Source organism: Adelges cooleyi, unplaced genomic scaffold, assembly GCF_023614345.1.
Source record: "Adelges cooleyi isolate 19-005CV unplaced genomic scaffold, UGA_ACOO_1.1 ACOO_flye_CR_arks_rails_tigmint_CR_PRNA_21, whole genome shotgun sequence".
In the NCBI taxonomy this organism is placed as follows: Eukaryota; Metazoa; Arthropoda; class Insecta; order Hemiptera; family Adelgidae; genus Adelges; species Adelges cooleyi.
Window position 1 is genome coordinate 2698892 of NW_026095871.1, and position 13454 is coordinate 2712345.

The 13454-nt window shown below is 33.9% G+C and overlaps 1 protein-coding gene across 1 annotated transcript in view; it reads left to right on the forward strand.

The window, feature by feature from the left end:
* The first annotated feature begins 4416 nt into the window (after positions 1–4416).
* Positions 4417–13454, forward strand: part of LOC126834387 (inositol-trisphosphate 3-kinase B-like) — a 152212-nt gene continuing 143174 nt past the window's right edge. Inside the window, exon 1 of the mRNA XM_050566264.1 lies at positions 4417–5011. Within this exon, the coding sequence (XP_050422221.1) occupies positions 4636–5011 (376 nt within the window). The 5' untranslated portion in view covers positions 4417–4635. The remainder of the gene's footprint in view (positions 5012–13454) is intronic.

The window sequence follows — 13454 nt, forward strand, 5'->3', positions numbered from 1 at the left end:
TATTTCTAATCGAATCATTCACGATTGCGGTAGACGCATAATACTAATAATCTGACTTTTCATCAATAACAAAAACACAGCCATAATCGGTACAGATTAATATTACAGTCGGTTGCTACACTAATGCTAATCTGACAAAACACATCCTATGGTCATGATTTGTTGTACAATGTGTACGATTGTGCAAATAAAGGTATCAACCGAGAAGCATTTATTACAATATAACATAGTATGTTGTTCGGTCGTAATCTAAAGTATTAATTTAATTAACTAATTAGCGAGTTACATATTAGTCATAATTTTATAGTTTTACACGCACATAATATTATGTACTACCTCTTAATATTTCACACTGAAGCGGTTAATTGCTTTTTTTTTTTAGCAACAGTTTTTTTTTTTTTTTACTAAATAAAAATATCCAATCGACAATGTTAAATGTTGACTACTAGTTAGTAAAATCGTTAGATTTTTACAAATTAATTACAAAACATTTTTTGCCGACGATATCTGTCTATAAGTATTATCATAATAACATTTGTAATTTTTAATGGCAACTATAAGAGGTGTAACATAACTAAAAACGTCAACTACAGTTGATTTTACGATGGCATTCGGTATTTATGATAATTTCCCTTAACCCCCCCCCCCAAAAAAAAAAAATTTTAAGTTTTCAGTCGACAAAGATTTGACGAATTGACTTTTACAGCATAATGCATTGGCCAATGTCTAATTGGGTTTACAGATAATAAACCACGGTCGTGACTAAAAACTGCATAATAGATTCTAAGGCGTGATCCTATTAGTTGACATAATATTCAACTGATTATATATGCTCGTCAAACAGTGTATAAACGTTAATTTTTTTTACAAGAACTGCTACTGCGACCAAAAATAAAAAATTATATTATATGTTTTACAAAACCGCCGTTGTCTTTGAGCTGCAAAACATTTATCCGCGGGCTAAAGCTAAACTTAAAACCATACACGGTAAGCACGCGTATAATATCATTATGTATTTAGAAAATCCCAGTAAAAGCGTGTAAGCGCCTATGTTGAATATTATTATTATTATTTTTTTTTTATTTCAACGAGATTGGAGAAAATCTTTTTGGGAAATACAGTCCAGGACACGAACCTCTCGCGTAAAAGGATATCCTTTGTTGTTTTTTTTTTTATTTATTTAATAATTCAACGAAACCAATTCGATACCGACACAAACAATATAAGAGTATATAAATCTCAAAACAAACAAAACACCTTTGCACGAATTCGCCTGCGTACAGTTCGAGCATTCTTCGGTTTTCATCTGTTGAAAATGTGTTCAAATTTAAACGTCACAACATAACAAATAATTCATTGTGTTTATCTTTATTTATTTTTTTATCATTCTTATTCGCACATTTTTTTTCTTCAATTTTTATCTTAGAAAAAGGTTGTTTTTTTTTCTTTCAACCCGTGAAAACTGTTTGATATTAAAGCAATAATTACTTTTAAATAAACACCTAACTAATTGTCCTTCCGACTTCCTCATATCTTTATCAAAATCATTTATAAATATTTTTTTTTTAATAAACTTACTTATTGTAAATATTTTTGTATAGATTATTTTTTGTAAAGTAATAATAATAAACTAACTAGTCATACTAACATACAATTTTTTTTTTAGTCTTCCACTCAATTTGTCGAGAACCATTTTGATGATATTAATTCCATTTAAGTCAACATAAATAGTTAGATTAGGCTTAATTCCAGCATGTAAGTAAATGCTTGCTAGCTACAATGTGTGGGGCTGTCATTTTTAAGTAAAATACAAAGCAGTTATTGACAAGATGAGTAAAACGGCCAAACGCAGTATATAGAAACAAGCTTATAATTTATAATTTTTATATAGTTTAAATTGTAGGTATAAAATTTTACTCGCCTTTATTTTTTAATGTTTTTAAAATCATTATTTAATGATCAGTTGTATAATTGTTAATATTCAAAACTAATTGAAAACAAGTTTTTTACCTGTAAATATTTTTACTATTTTTTAACACAGTTCAAGGTAGTGTCATATAGGTTTCTATTTGATTTTTTTTTTATTAAACTAGATACCCAATTAAGTCGGCAGAACCGGCGTTTTCAGTTTGATACAATCGATGAAATTGTATACATAAATAAAGACGTTCAAATCATTTATGGCAGACTGCTGTCAAATTCGATACGCTTGGTATATAAACGACTTGTGTACCGCACTAATGTTAATTTAATTGATTAAATTATACACATTTAATACTGAAGGCATGCACACGTATACGTCTAGTAATATTTTTTTATGGCAAAATATAAAAATAATAGTAATAACGTTTTTTTATCATTAGCGAATTGCGCACACAATGTGTGACATCCACCATTTTTTTTACACGTCGCATGACTGAATGTCGTGCAAAGTATAATATTTTATAAATATATAATATATACATATATTCTAACGCTTAAGTACGATACAAAGTTAATTGTACAGTATTTAGTTTTTGATCAGATGATAAAATGTAAAAAACGAACGAAACGTTTCAATTATTGATTATATGATTTCTCGTGGATCATTGACCTTAGAAAAAAAAACAGTTAAGCCCATAGTACATAATATTATATTATTATAAATTAACACAGCACTCAAACCAAATATTAGTGTCTCAAATTATAATGTGATGCACAAAAACTCGATTAAAAAAAAAAAAAAGTATCTCTCCCGCATTATTTTGTAACGTAGTACCTATACATTTGTTATTGATAAATAAAATTCATTCCAAAATGTTCATGAAGAGCTCGACGTGGTAACCATATAAATCCATTCTGCTTTGAACTTAAAAAAAAATAACTTATCCCGACACACACAAAAGAAAAATAATAATAAATTTAATTCGTTTTATCATCGCTTTACTATTTTTATAAGAATGTACACTGTCTGTTCTTTGCCCGGAAAAATGTTAAATAATGAATTTTTCACACGTCATCGCTTTGAACTTTGAAGTGTTGATTATTTATACCGTATACGAATAAAAAAAGAAAGTAAGGCATTCGAAATGAACGTAAGGAAGGTCATACATATTATTCAAAAAAGATTAGGTACATCAAAATGAATTGCCATTTGTTGTAACGGAACGAGTGGATTTTTAATATTCAAATATTTTGTTTAAATAACTCATTTTGTAAGTATTGTAGATTTGTATAAGGCGTTATTAATTGTACATTTAACAAATCATTTCCATGTTTTTTTTTTTGGGTGGGGGAAACCCACATTTTTAAACTCAGGATTGTAAAATAAAAATATAAAATTGTTTGTACCTATAACTCTATAATGGATAATAATCTTACATAAAAAATAAACACGTAAAATATATTTAAAAAAACTATTTTTTAATTTTTTAAAAAAGTGTCCAGGTTAAACATTTTCCCTCTTAGTTTTTTAAATATCGTTCAGGTACTGTGTTGATTTATAGACTAGCTACGTGAAGATATTATCGGTTAAGCGTTTTAAGAGATGCCGCGGGACCAGATACAAAAAAAAAAACACAATATTGTAGAAAACAATATCTTCTTAGTTCCACATCAAAGGGAAAATAATTGGCCACAAAGACAACTTGAATACTATATTTCACAGTAAATTAGAGTTTTATTTTAAAGTTATGATTAATAAATAAGATTAATAAATCGAATAATATACTATAATTTTTTTTTCGGCGCGACGCGTCCACCCTGTCGCGAACCGGTCACCTCCGTCATGTCAGCCCAAGGCCGTGTCCGGTCACTGCTGGAGTATCGCAGATCGGCCGGTATCGGCGGCGCCTCGAGCAACGCCGCGCCGTCCGCCGGTTTCGCAAAAAGCCGCCGCCCGGTGAAACTGGTTCGCCGCCGCCGCCGCTGCCGCCACCGCGCGTACACACTGCGGCGCCGGTACACATGCGCCCATTCAGTACGGCGAACACACCGGTTGCGCGCGCTCACACGGTGTGTCCGATTGACGAGAACGCGGACGTCCGCGCGCAGACCCGTGAGAAAAATATGCAAAATTAGTTTTCTCGATATTATTAATTGTGTCGGCCTGAAGAAAACATAAATTCGGAACCGTTCATAGTAATAATATAGTGTCGGTGTTGTGTTGTGTATATTTTTCGAACGGGGTTCCGGTTGCTCGCGTATCGTGTTTGCGGTCGGTTTCGGCGTGCGCGGCCTGTTCGTTTGCGGAGAAAGTGCGAGGCGGTATAGTTTTTTTTTATCATTCTTTTTTTTTTTTTTAGTTGGTTTTTTTTATGCGTGCCAGCGGCGGCCGTCCGGCAACGGCGACGGCGGCGGCGGTGCCGGCCCATGCGGTGGCCCCGGCGTCTTACCCATGTGCCGCCGCGCGGTGTCGCCGTGCCGTCCGCAGAGACGTCCACCTCGGGCACGCATGAACTGCGGTACCCATGTCGACGGACGAGTGCCGGCGACGTAGGCGCACCGGTGCCGACGAACAGATGACGTTCCCGTCGGTGTGCCGCCTCGTGGAAAAGTACACGATGCTCATCGAACGGCACAGGCAACAACAGAACGGCCTGCACGTGACCGGTTCTCCGTCGGCCACCGGAACGGGCCGTCAGGCCAAGACCGTCCATGCGGTTGACACGGCACCGGCACCGGTGTCGGCGGCCGACGGCGGATCGTCGGATTACTCGTCCCTGCCCAAGTCCACGGCGCCGTCCAGCCCGGAGTTTAGCGACGACGGTGCCATGTGGAACCAGCTGTTGGATGACGAACCGCTGGACGACGCTGAACACTATCAGCGACAGCGACAACAACAACAGCGGGAGCGGGAGCAGCAGCAGCAGCAACAACAACAACAACAACAACAACAACAACAGTTGGAACAACAAAAAACAACAACAACAACAGCAGCAACAACAACTGCAGCGACACCAAAACGTCGATAACGACGAGCGACGGCAGCGGCTAAAGATGAGCTGCGAATCGCTGAGCTGCATCATACCCGGTATGTGGTCGATACCATAATCTCTGTTATCGTAATCATACTATAAGGATTTTCAACCTAAACGCTTTTGCCACCCCGAGTCTATCTACCAGATCTAGTAAACGTGAAAACATTACTCACGATTTAGGACAATTTTTTGGAATATAACACATTCCCAGATTAGCTCTGACCAGTTATGCATTGACGTCAAAACGATTTGTTTTCGGGGAAGGTTTTAAATACATTAGTATACATCCATCAGTAACGATAGTTTTTTTACCTCACGGACAACCGTAAGAAAACTCCGTAGACGTATAACCCTTCAACGCCTTCGACTTTCTTTTCACCGGGACAATTAGTGGTAAAAACAATTACCAGTGCTTTTTAACCACTTTTAAGAAAACGTTATCTCTTGGACGGCTTTAATAGAAAGAGAGAACAAACCAGAGTAAGAGAGATAAAGAAAAATAAGGATTTTCGTGGAACTCGAGCGTTCAAAATAAATGGGGTCGGCTTTTTTCCCGCGAAATTGCTCCCTTTGGATTGACACGGCATATGCGAGGGCTAAGGAAAGCGCCGTCCACGAGTTACCAGGGCAATTTTGAGTACGGATTCGCTCACGTTATTTAGTAGCTAATTTTCGGCTTTTGTGCAGCGTTTGAACGGGTCAAAGGCGACCGTCTTGTACGATTCCGACAATGCAAACCCATTCATTTTGGTCACAATATAATTTGTTAAGCGAGTAAAATAATTTTTTTAGAAAAACCCCGTTTACGGTCGTTATGGCGTATTTTGAACGGCGGCGGCGGTGACGATAATAATATGCCGTCGTCAATAGCAAACACATACTAAAAAAGATATACCTAAACACCAACGCTAATCCGTGTGCGCGTTACCATGCATGTGACGGCGATGATGGTGCTGACTAAACTGTCGTTATAAAACCAACCTATGGCCGTCGCATACAGAGCGTTTTGAATAGGCTTTCAATTGCTATACACGGAATCCATTATCTTCGTCAAAAGAACAATGCGCTCAGCGTTGTTGCTGGTAATAAGTACGACTCGACAAAAAACGAAACGGAATAAGAAAGAAGACGGAATTTAAATAAATATATATATATATTTTTTTTTTTTGCTCGCCAATACCGCAGCAGTACAATAACGACGAAGCATGTTCGTTTTGCCAGTCTCTTAAACAGAACGGTCTCTATTTTATACAAGATTTTAAAATCATCCAGTGTTTTTTTATTATTATTATTATTATGACATGCGATTTTAGCGTTAATGAACTAAACCCGGTCAACGTGTACAGCCTGAATGTACTCGTATTATATTTACATAAAAAAAAACTCTTTTCTGACGAGGTTTAAGTCGAATTCCACGTCAAAAGTGACACAGACACTACGTAAGTAGACATTATTTCGAGAGTAGAAATCCTTTTGACGAGCAATTTTTCGGATAATATTATTTTTCATATTTCTTATAATACATTTTTAAGATACGACGTATTAGTTGATCTACAGTAGCTAATCATATTTTAAACCAAGACGATCAAAATTCTAACCGTCACCACAAAACATAAAAAAAGACGTTTGAGATAAAAGCTAGACTAATTATTTCGACTCGAACTCACGGATCGGGAAAGCCAAGGTGGATGCCCTCGCGCGTGTGAGATAAGGTCAATGAAGTGATTTAGATTCACCAAAGTGATTTGCTTAAGTCGCAGCACGCGTCGGGCAATCGATTCGAACACACGAGATAACGTCTTATATTGTCCACGATCTAAGCGTATGTCTATAGAAACCGAAAGCGTTTAATTATTGTGTTTTCTACATTCTCTAGTAATGTTTTTTTTTAGTCTTTACCTTTATTAAGAAATATATTTTTTTTATTTACAATCTATACAATATGTATAATCAGTAAGTCTGATGACAAAGATACAGTGACAATATTCAATAATGTAGGAATAGGAAGGCTCTCAGCAGTGCCACCTGACCAGAAAAATAGTCTTTACCTATCGAATAAATGTTTTTTAAAATTTTTTTACCAATTTTTATTCCTCGTCCAGGGCAAAAATTAATAAATTCCAAAAACGTACCACGTTGAATCCGACGGGATACATACATACCGGACTTGGTGTGTACACCATACTCGCATACAAAACGTGTCAGTCTCTGCACACAATACATCAATATTTGTGACGGCCAGCGTGCCATCACGTGGGAGGAGAGAGGCGGCAAAAGAGGGGAGGTGCACAACACATGTGGGTTTGGTGACCGTGCGGGCTTTGTGGAAATTAGTTTTTCGGACATCGGCTGGAGGGTGGGGGGGAGCACACACATTAGGATAGGAACGTGTGTCGTTAGCGAAACGCTTTTCGAATTTTCTCATATTATTCAACAATATTGCAAATGTACGACGTCGATGTCGGCCGATACGGTTTTGCGACATTAGCAACGCGCAAAATACATTGCATATTTTGATTAATATTTTAACTAAGTTCTAAACTTGAAAAATCCCACGAAACCCGCGTGGAAGATCCTCATAACGTTATTCGAAGCGGACGTTACTCACCGACGTTTCTTTTCTTTTTTTTCTGAAAAAGAAAAATGTTTAACGAGCGCAATTATTTTTAATTTTGCTAACATAATTTATGACGACAAAAGTTTTTCTTTTAAAATATAATTTAAATTCATAATTAATTCTATTTTTTTTTTCTAACATAATTAAGTCGCTACGCTAACGGAAAAGTGTTGTGGTGATGTTTTTAAACAACACTGAATTATAATAATATCGTTGTATATCAGCTGTCAAACCTAATTGTGTTGAATTGTCAACGAACCGAGACGGAATAAACTAATGCGGACGATATTTGCTCATATTTTCCCGAGCGTCTTGAAAATATTTCTTAATTAACATTAAGGCGAGAGCAAAATATGTATATGCCACTCGTCTCGAGCTTACTTTAATTAGCGGCTCGGTGAAATTAGTAAAGGAGGTAATACGAATCTTGCAATTAATTTATATTATTTCACGGTGCCACTTTGCGTTTTCGGTGAGAATCTGTGGATTATATTTCACAGACATGAAATAAGACAACTGTACGTTTTTGGCAACAAGACCTATAATTTTGAAAGGAAATTGCATTCCCAGGACGGAAATTGCATAAGGTACTAGCAAATTTCAAGTCGCAGTGTATGATTATCTTTGGGCTTAATAATTATTGTTGTACTTTAATCAGACACACAATCAGTTATGTTATATAATGCAGTACAATTTAAACAAATTACTAATATGTTGAAACAAAAACATACTGATTGTATCGTTTAACGTGACAAGTAGATAGTAACATAGTGGATATTTGTTTTTTCCAACGTTATGATATCATATATTGAATATTATATTATTATGTTGACAATTCATGCAAATTGTTTCAGTCGTATTATTCGGTTGTCGTAACGGGAAAAAAGTAATTAAAATATTAACATACGATTTAATTAATGATATAACATTGATTACTATTGTAAATAAAATAGTAACCGGTTATATATATGTATGTATGATTTTAAATCGATAATATAAAATGTCATTTGAACAGCGCAACGTTATTTTCGCTAAAGCTCTGCGACTTGACTTATTGCTTGTAAATCAAAATAAAATCCATCACGTTAAGTAACATAATACGCTCATTTAACATTTAAAAAACCGGTTATTATCCAAAACCCGCGATGAACCTAACCTTTTGATGAAGTGTAGTCTGTGTAGGTATTAGATAAATTATTATAATCAAATGTACCTGCTACTGCCTACTGCCTACAGATATTTGTATGGTAAAAACTATAGTGCATACAAATAACTAGAAATTCGCCATCAGTAGTTTGTAGTCTGGTTTAAGAAGTTTACTCGTCATTCTGTTTCTGTTGCGAAGACTCGATTCCAAGCAGAAAAAATTGATCTTAATCTTCCTGGAGACTACACGGTCGCTTTATCAGAGCATTAGAAACTACTAAGGCGGCCTTTTACTTCGAAGGGGTTAATGGAATTTAGCATAATATGAAGTGTGTCGCATTATGGTAAACGCATACGAAAACATAACACCTTAGCGGTTCAAACTTTGTGATGTTTAGGCAGAAAGGGTTAAGTAGGGATAAGCCCACTTGGTCTTTTGTGCGTTTACCTTTGACTAGCTGTACCATGATTCAGCGTTAATTCATCAATAATAAATGATGGTTCAAACTACCTTTTTCAAAAGTCAGAGTTGGGCATTATTTAAAAACCACAAACCCAAAAAAAGGTCAAATTTTGTGTTATAGTCTAACAAGTATAATTATTATAATCGTTTTGTATTCATACTATGTTTTCACCTACGCTTATAGAAAGTAAAACACTACTATTATTATCATTATTGCCGTTTTATATTATGGTCTATAAAATAAAGTTGTAGCCTTTTTTTTTTTTGCCATTATATTTTTGCTACGTCGGGTCCAAATAAAACGGGCTTAAGTTTTATTGCCAAAATAGAACACATTTCTCGTCGTAACGTCGCCCATTACAAAAGAACCGTCCAATTTAAACCATCCGTTCTTTGATACGACTTCCTTTTGGTGCGATTCTAGTGTAACGTGCAGTGCACATAATAATATTATCGTTGAACGGAGCCGTCCTTGCTTAACCTTATACCGTCATACACACAACTGTATTATTTTTTTTTTTTTTGCACGAGGTCGCGCCGGGTCGACTAGATCATGGCGAAACTACATTAGGTAAAAAACAAAAGTCGCAATTTTGTACTTGGTCTGCGGTAAAGACAAACCCGTTGGGTATGCCTGTACGTTTACCGTAAAAATGTGATATTATTTGTCGCCACAGAATTATTTTGAAAATAATATTTTCTATGATTTGTATAATTATACACCTGCGACTGGGACTACAGAATACCTTTTGTTTTTGTTTTTTTATTTTTTACAGCCGTTGTTGGTTACCGTTATGGCTCGGCAATTGATTAATTATTATATTGACGTTACCGTACGCTTGACTTGCTTTAATTTCGATTTTCACGTTGCTACGGTAATTGAAGTGACAAGAACGCAAGCATAGGCATTAAAATATGTTTGCGATTGGTATATACGGTTTATAAAAAGAAAATTTATATTAATATAAAATTACTATGCCACGTACCTAGTTCAATATTAATTACTGTTTTATTATTATTTCATTCTGTAACATAGAACGCAGTGAATCAATTGCAGTTCATCACTCACTGAATACAACAAAAAAAAAAAAAAAAGCACTACAATAACCTCGATGATAAATAATTATAATAATAATACATTAACACATGAAAAATATACGTCATAAGTCCAACACAAGTTTAGATACGTCAATTGGGTTTTTTTTTTGGTTATATCATCGACATTTCAAAACTAGTCTATTGCCGTTTTTATTAATTTTTTATCTCGTTTATCTCGTCTTCTTTGAAAAATGAACTTCGATAATAATATCTCAAAAGGCCGCGCGTTGTGTAGGCATGTTTCGGTTTTGTATTTGAATTATTATTATTATATTTAAACACTTCCTACTTCATATTATTATAGTAGGTATATATTTTTTTTTTTATTCGACAGTTAAATACACACAAACACGCACATAACGGTTATAATTTAAAATAATAATAATAATAACTAATTATTATATAAAACTACAACAACTCGGACGATGCGATTAAACGTTTGAGTTACATACTTATTAAACTGTACAACAAACGCGCTAATGCAATGCAACTTGGTAATTACCGCGATTCGTGTTATGCTATCCCGGTTACGTCCAAAGCCGGACGTTTTCTCCTAATTGCTACTTGCAACCGTCGGACGACACATGGGTTGTTCAGTGATTTTGCGAATCGATGATTTCTTCCATGGTAGTTTTTATTCAAACGCTTATCTATTCCACCTTTAGTTAATATGGTCTTCTTATTCGGAGGTCGATAAGGCCACACAACCTTCTCCAGTCACTCGTCACACGGTCCATCCCGTGTAAATTTAAATGGGAAAGTTCACCGTCTTGCAGGCACGGTATGTATAAATAATGAATTAGATAAGTGAAACTTTTAGGCCTTTTCATTCACCCGCTACAGTAGTTTTAGACCATAACAATTCGAAAAAGTCCAAAATAAGGGACGCCAGTATGTTATAAAATATAATAATTAAACTATACAAAATTCCATACACTTGATTTATCATGTTCGTTTATGCATGACACGTACGTCGTGTTTGTAGGTATACCAAAAGTAATAAATTATTTTTGTCGTTGAATCTGGTACTCAGGAGAATGGAATAGTGTGTAATATATATTTATATATGCATAATAATATTGTATTGTTATCTCTGTCTAGTGTCTACCACGAGCGTACAAAGCACGCATTTTGTAAAAGATTTATTTTTCTTGCTAAAGATATAACAAATTGACCTATTTTAATCGCATTATTAAGGTGAGATCCTTTTTCGCCAAAAACCGTACCTTCCTGTTGTCCGCCAAACTACATAAGAGTAGATTTTCTTTTTCGTCAAAAGAAATTAAAATTAATAGTCGATGAATTGCCTAATGAGATAATGTCACATCATTGGATTGCAGATTTTAATAAATTATACAGGAATTTATTTTCAGACAAAGTAAATAAACTCGTGAACGAGATGTTTGCTTAAGAAATTTATATTAAAAAAAAATCCTATAAAATATTTATTAAAGCCATTCATGTACCAAGGCCCAGAGTTCAGCACAAAAGTTCAAATATTTTTGAATATTTTCAAGTTTCTCATAACACTCCCTCCGTATATTGTACATAATTTATATGCTAATTTACTTTTGACCCAATTTGCGATTTTTGGGCTGTTCTTCAATACCATAATATTAAGTGGTGTAATAGATTATGGTAGTTCAAGGAGTGATAAATAAATGTCAAAAATGAATGACAAATTATCTTTTCCAGCAGTTGATATAAATATATATTTTAATTTAAAAATAAACAGCGATTGAACAAACATTTTTCGTTTGAAATAACTTTTCATTTGAATGAATTATTTGTACAAAAATTCAAATAATAAAAATCAAATAAATACATTTTTGTTTACTTAAAAAAAATTGAATTTAAAATATTCGTATTTACATTATTCATTAAAATATACCAATAGCTATTATTATGAAGTTTATTAGAAAAATAATAATTTAAATAATATATTATCAAATAATAAATATTATTTCAAATAATTTATTATTCGACACAACAAATCAAAATAGAAATGAATTTCAATTATTATAAGCTATAGTTTCTTAGTAGTCCCTCCTTGGTAATATTTATTACCACTGAAGATACACCGCTACACCTTATTCCATGTTTAACGTTACTTTTTATGCACTGGAACAAATTGATATTGAAACCTGTCTTCCACCCCACTGACATTTACTATACATAATAAATTATTTTTATTGGACCGTGTTGCGGATATATGTTGTGTACATAGTTAAACGGCTACGCTATGACGTCAGAAAAAAATAATCTCTCAATTTATTACTTAATATTGTTATTTTTTCATAATAAACGAAAATCTGTAGAATGCTATACATCACATTTACCTATTATCATTGTGCAATTTAACTGTTTCATACAAACACAAATCAAACGTTTATTATGCATAAATTCAAAGTAGTCTCTGTTAATAATAAATTGAAATAATAGGCAAATAATAATAATAACAATAGTAATATATTTATTGACAAAACTCATCGATATTAGCTCTAGCAATTTCAAATTCATAATTTTCGCATTTAAAAAAAACCCACCTGGCACCTTTTGATATAAAATTTTACATTTTTAAATTAAATATATTAGTTAACATTTTGTAAATTTGTTATGACACTATTGAGAATAGTTTATTGGTAGTTATTTTTTTTTTATCGAACTATCACAGCCTTCATTGTAGTGATTTAAAGAAAAAACCGAATCTCTCTCTTTTATTCAGTACAACAAATATGCAGTCAAAAATGCAGATGGAAAATATTTTTTTTTGCTTTTTGAAATACCGCAACTTTTAACTGGGTCGCCTCGGAGAGTTTTGTTTAATAATTTTAAAATTCAAGTCATTTTTCAACTTGGGGTAAACGAAAACTTATAATGAAACCAAGAATACCTCTTCGATAAGTCTTGTTATACATTTTTGACATGTTTATACTACGATAAATATGTTTAGAAATATTTACAGAATGTCAGTATATGAAGTCCCCGTTTTGCTGAGATCTAAAAACTTGTTCCTTCCCCCTTCCCCGTATCAGTGGATCAGTAGTAGCAGTTCGTCCATAGGAGGAACGTTTCGCCGGCAAATATTTTCCATTGATTTTCACAGTATCGCATCGCAGTACTGTGCTAGTTATTTTTAAATTGCATTAATAATACAATTGTTTTTTTTAAA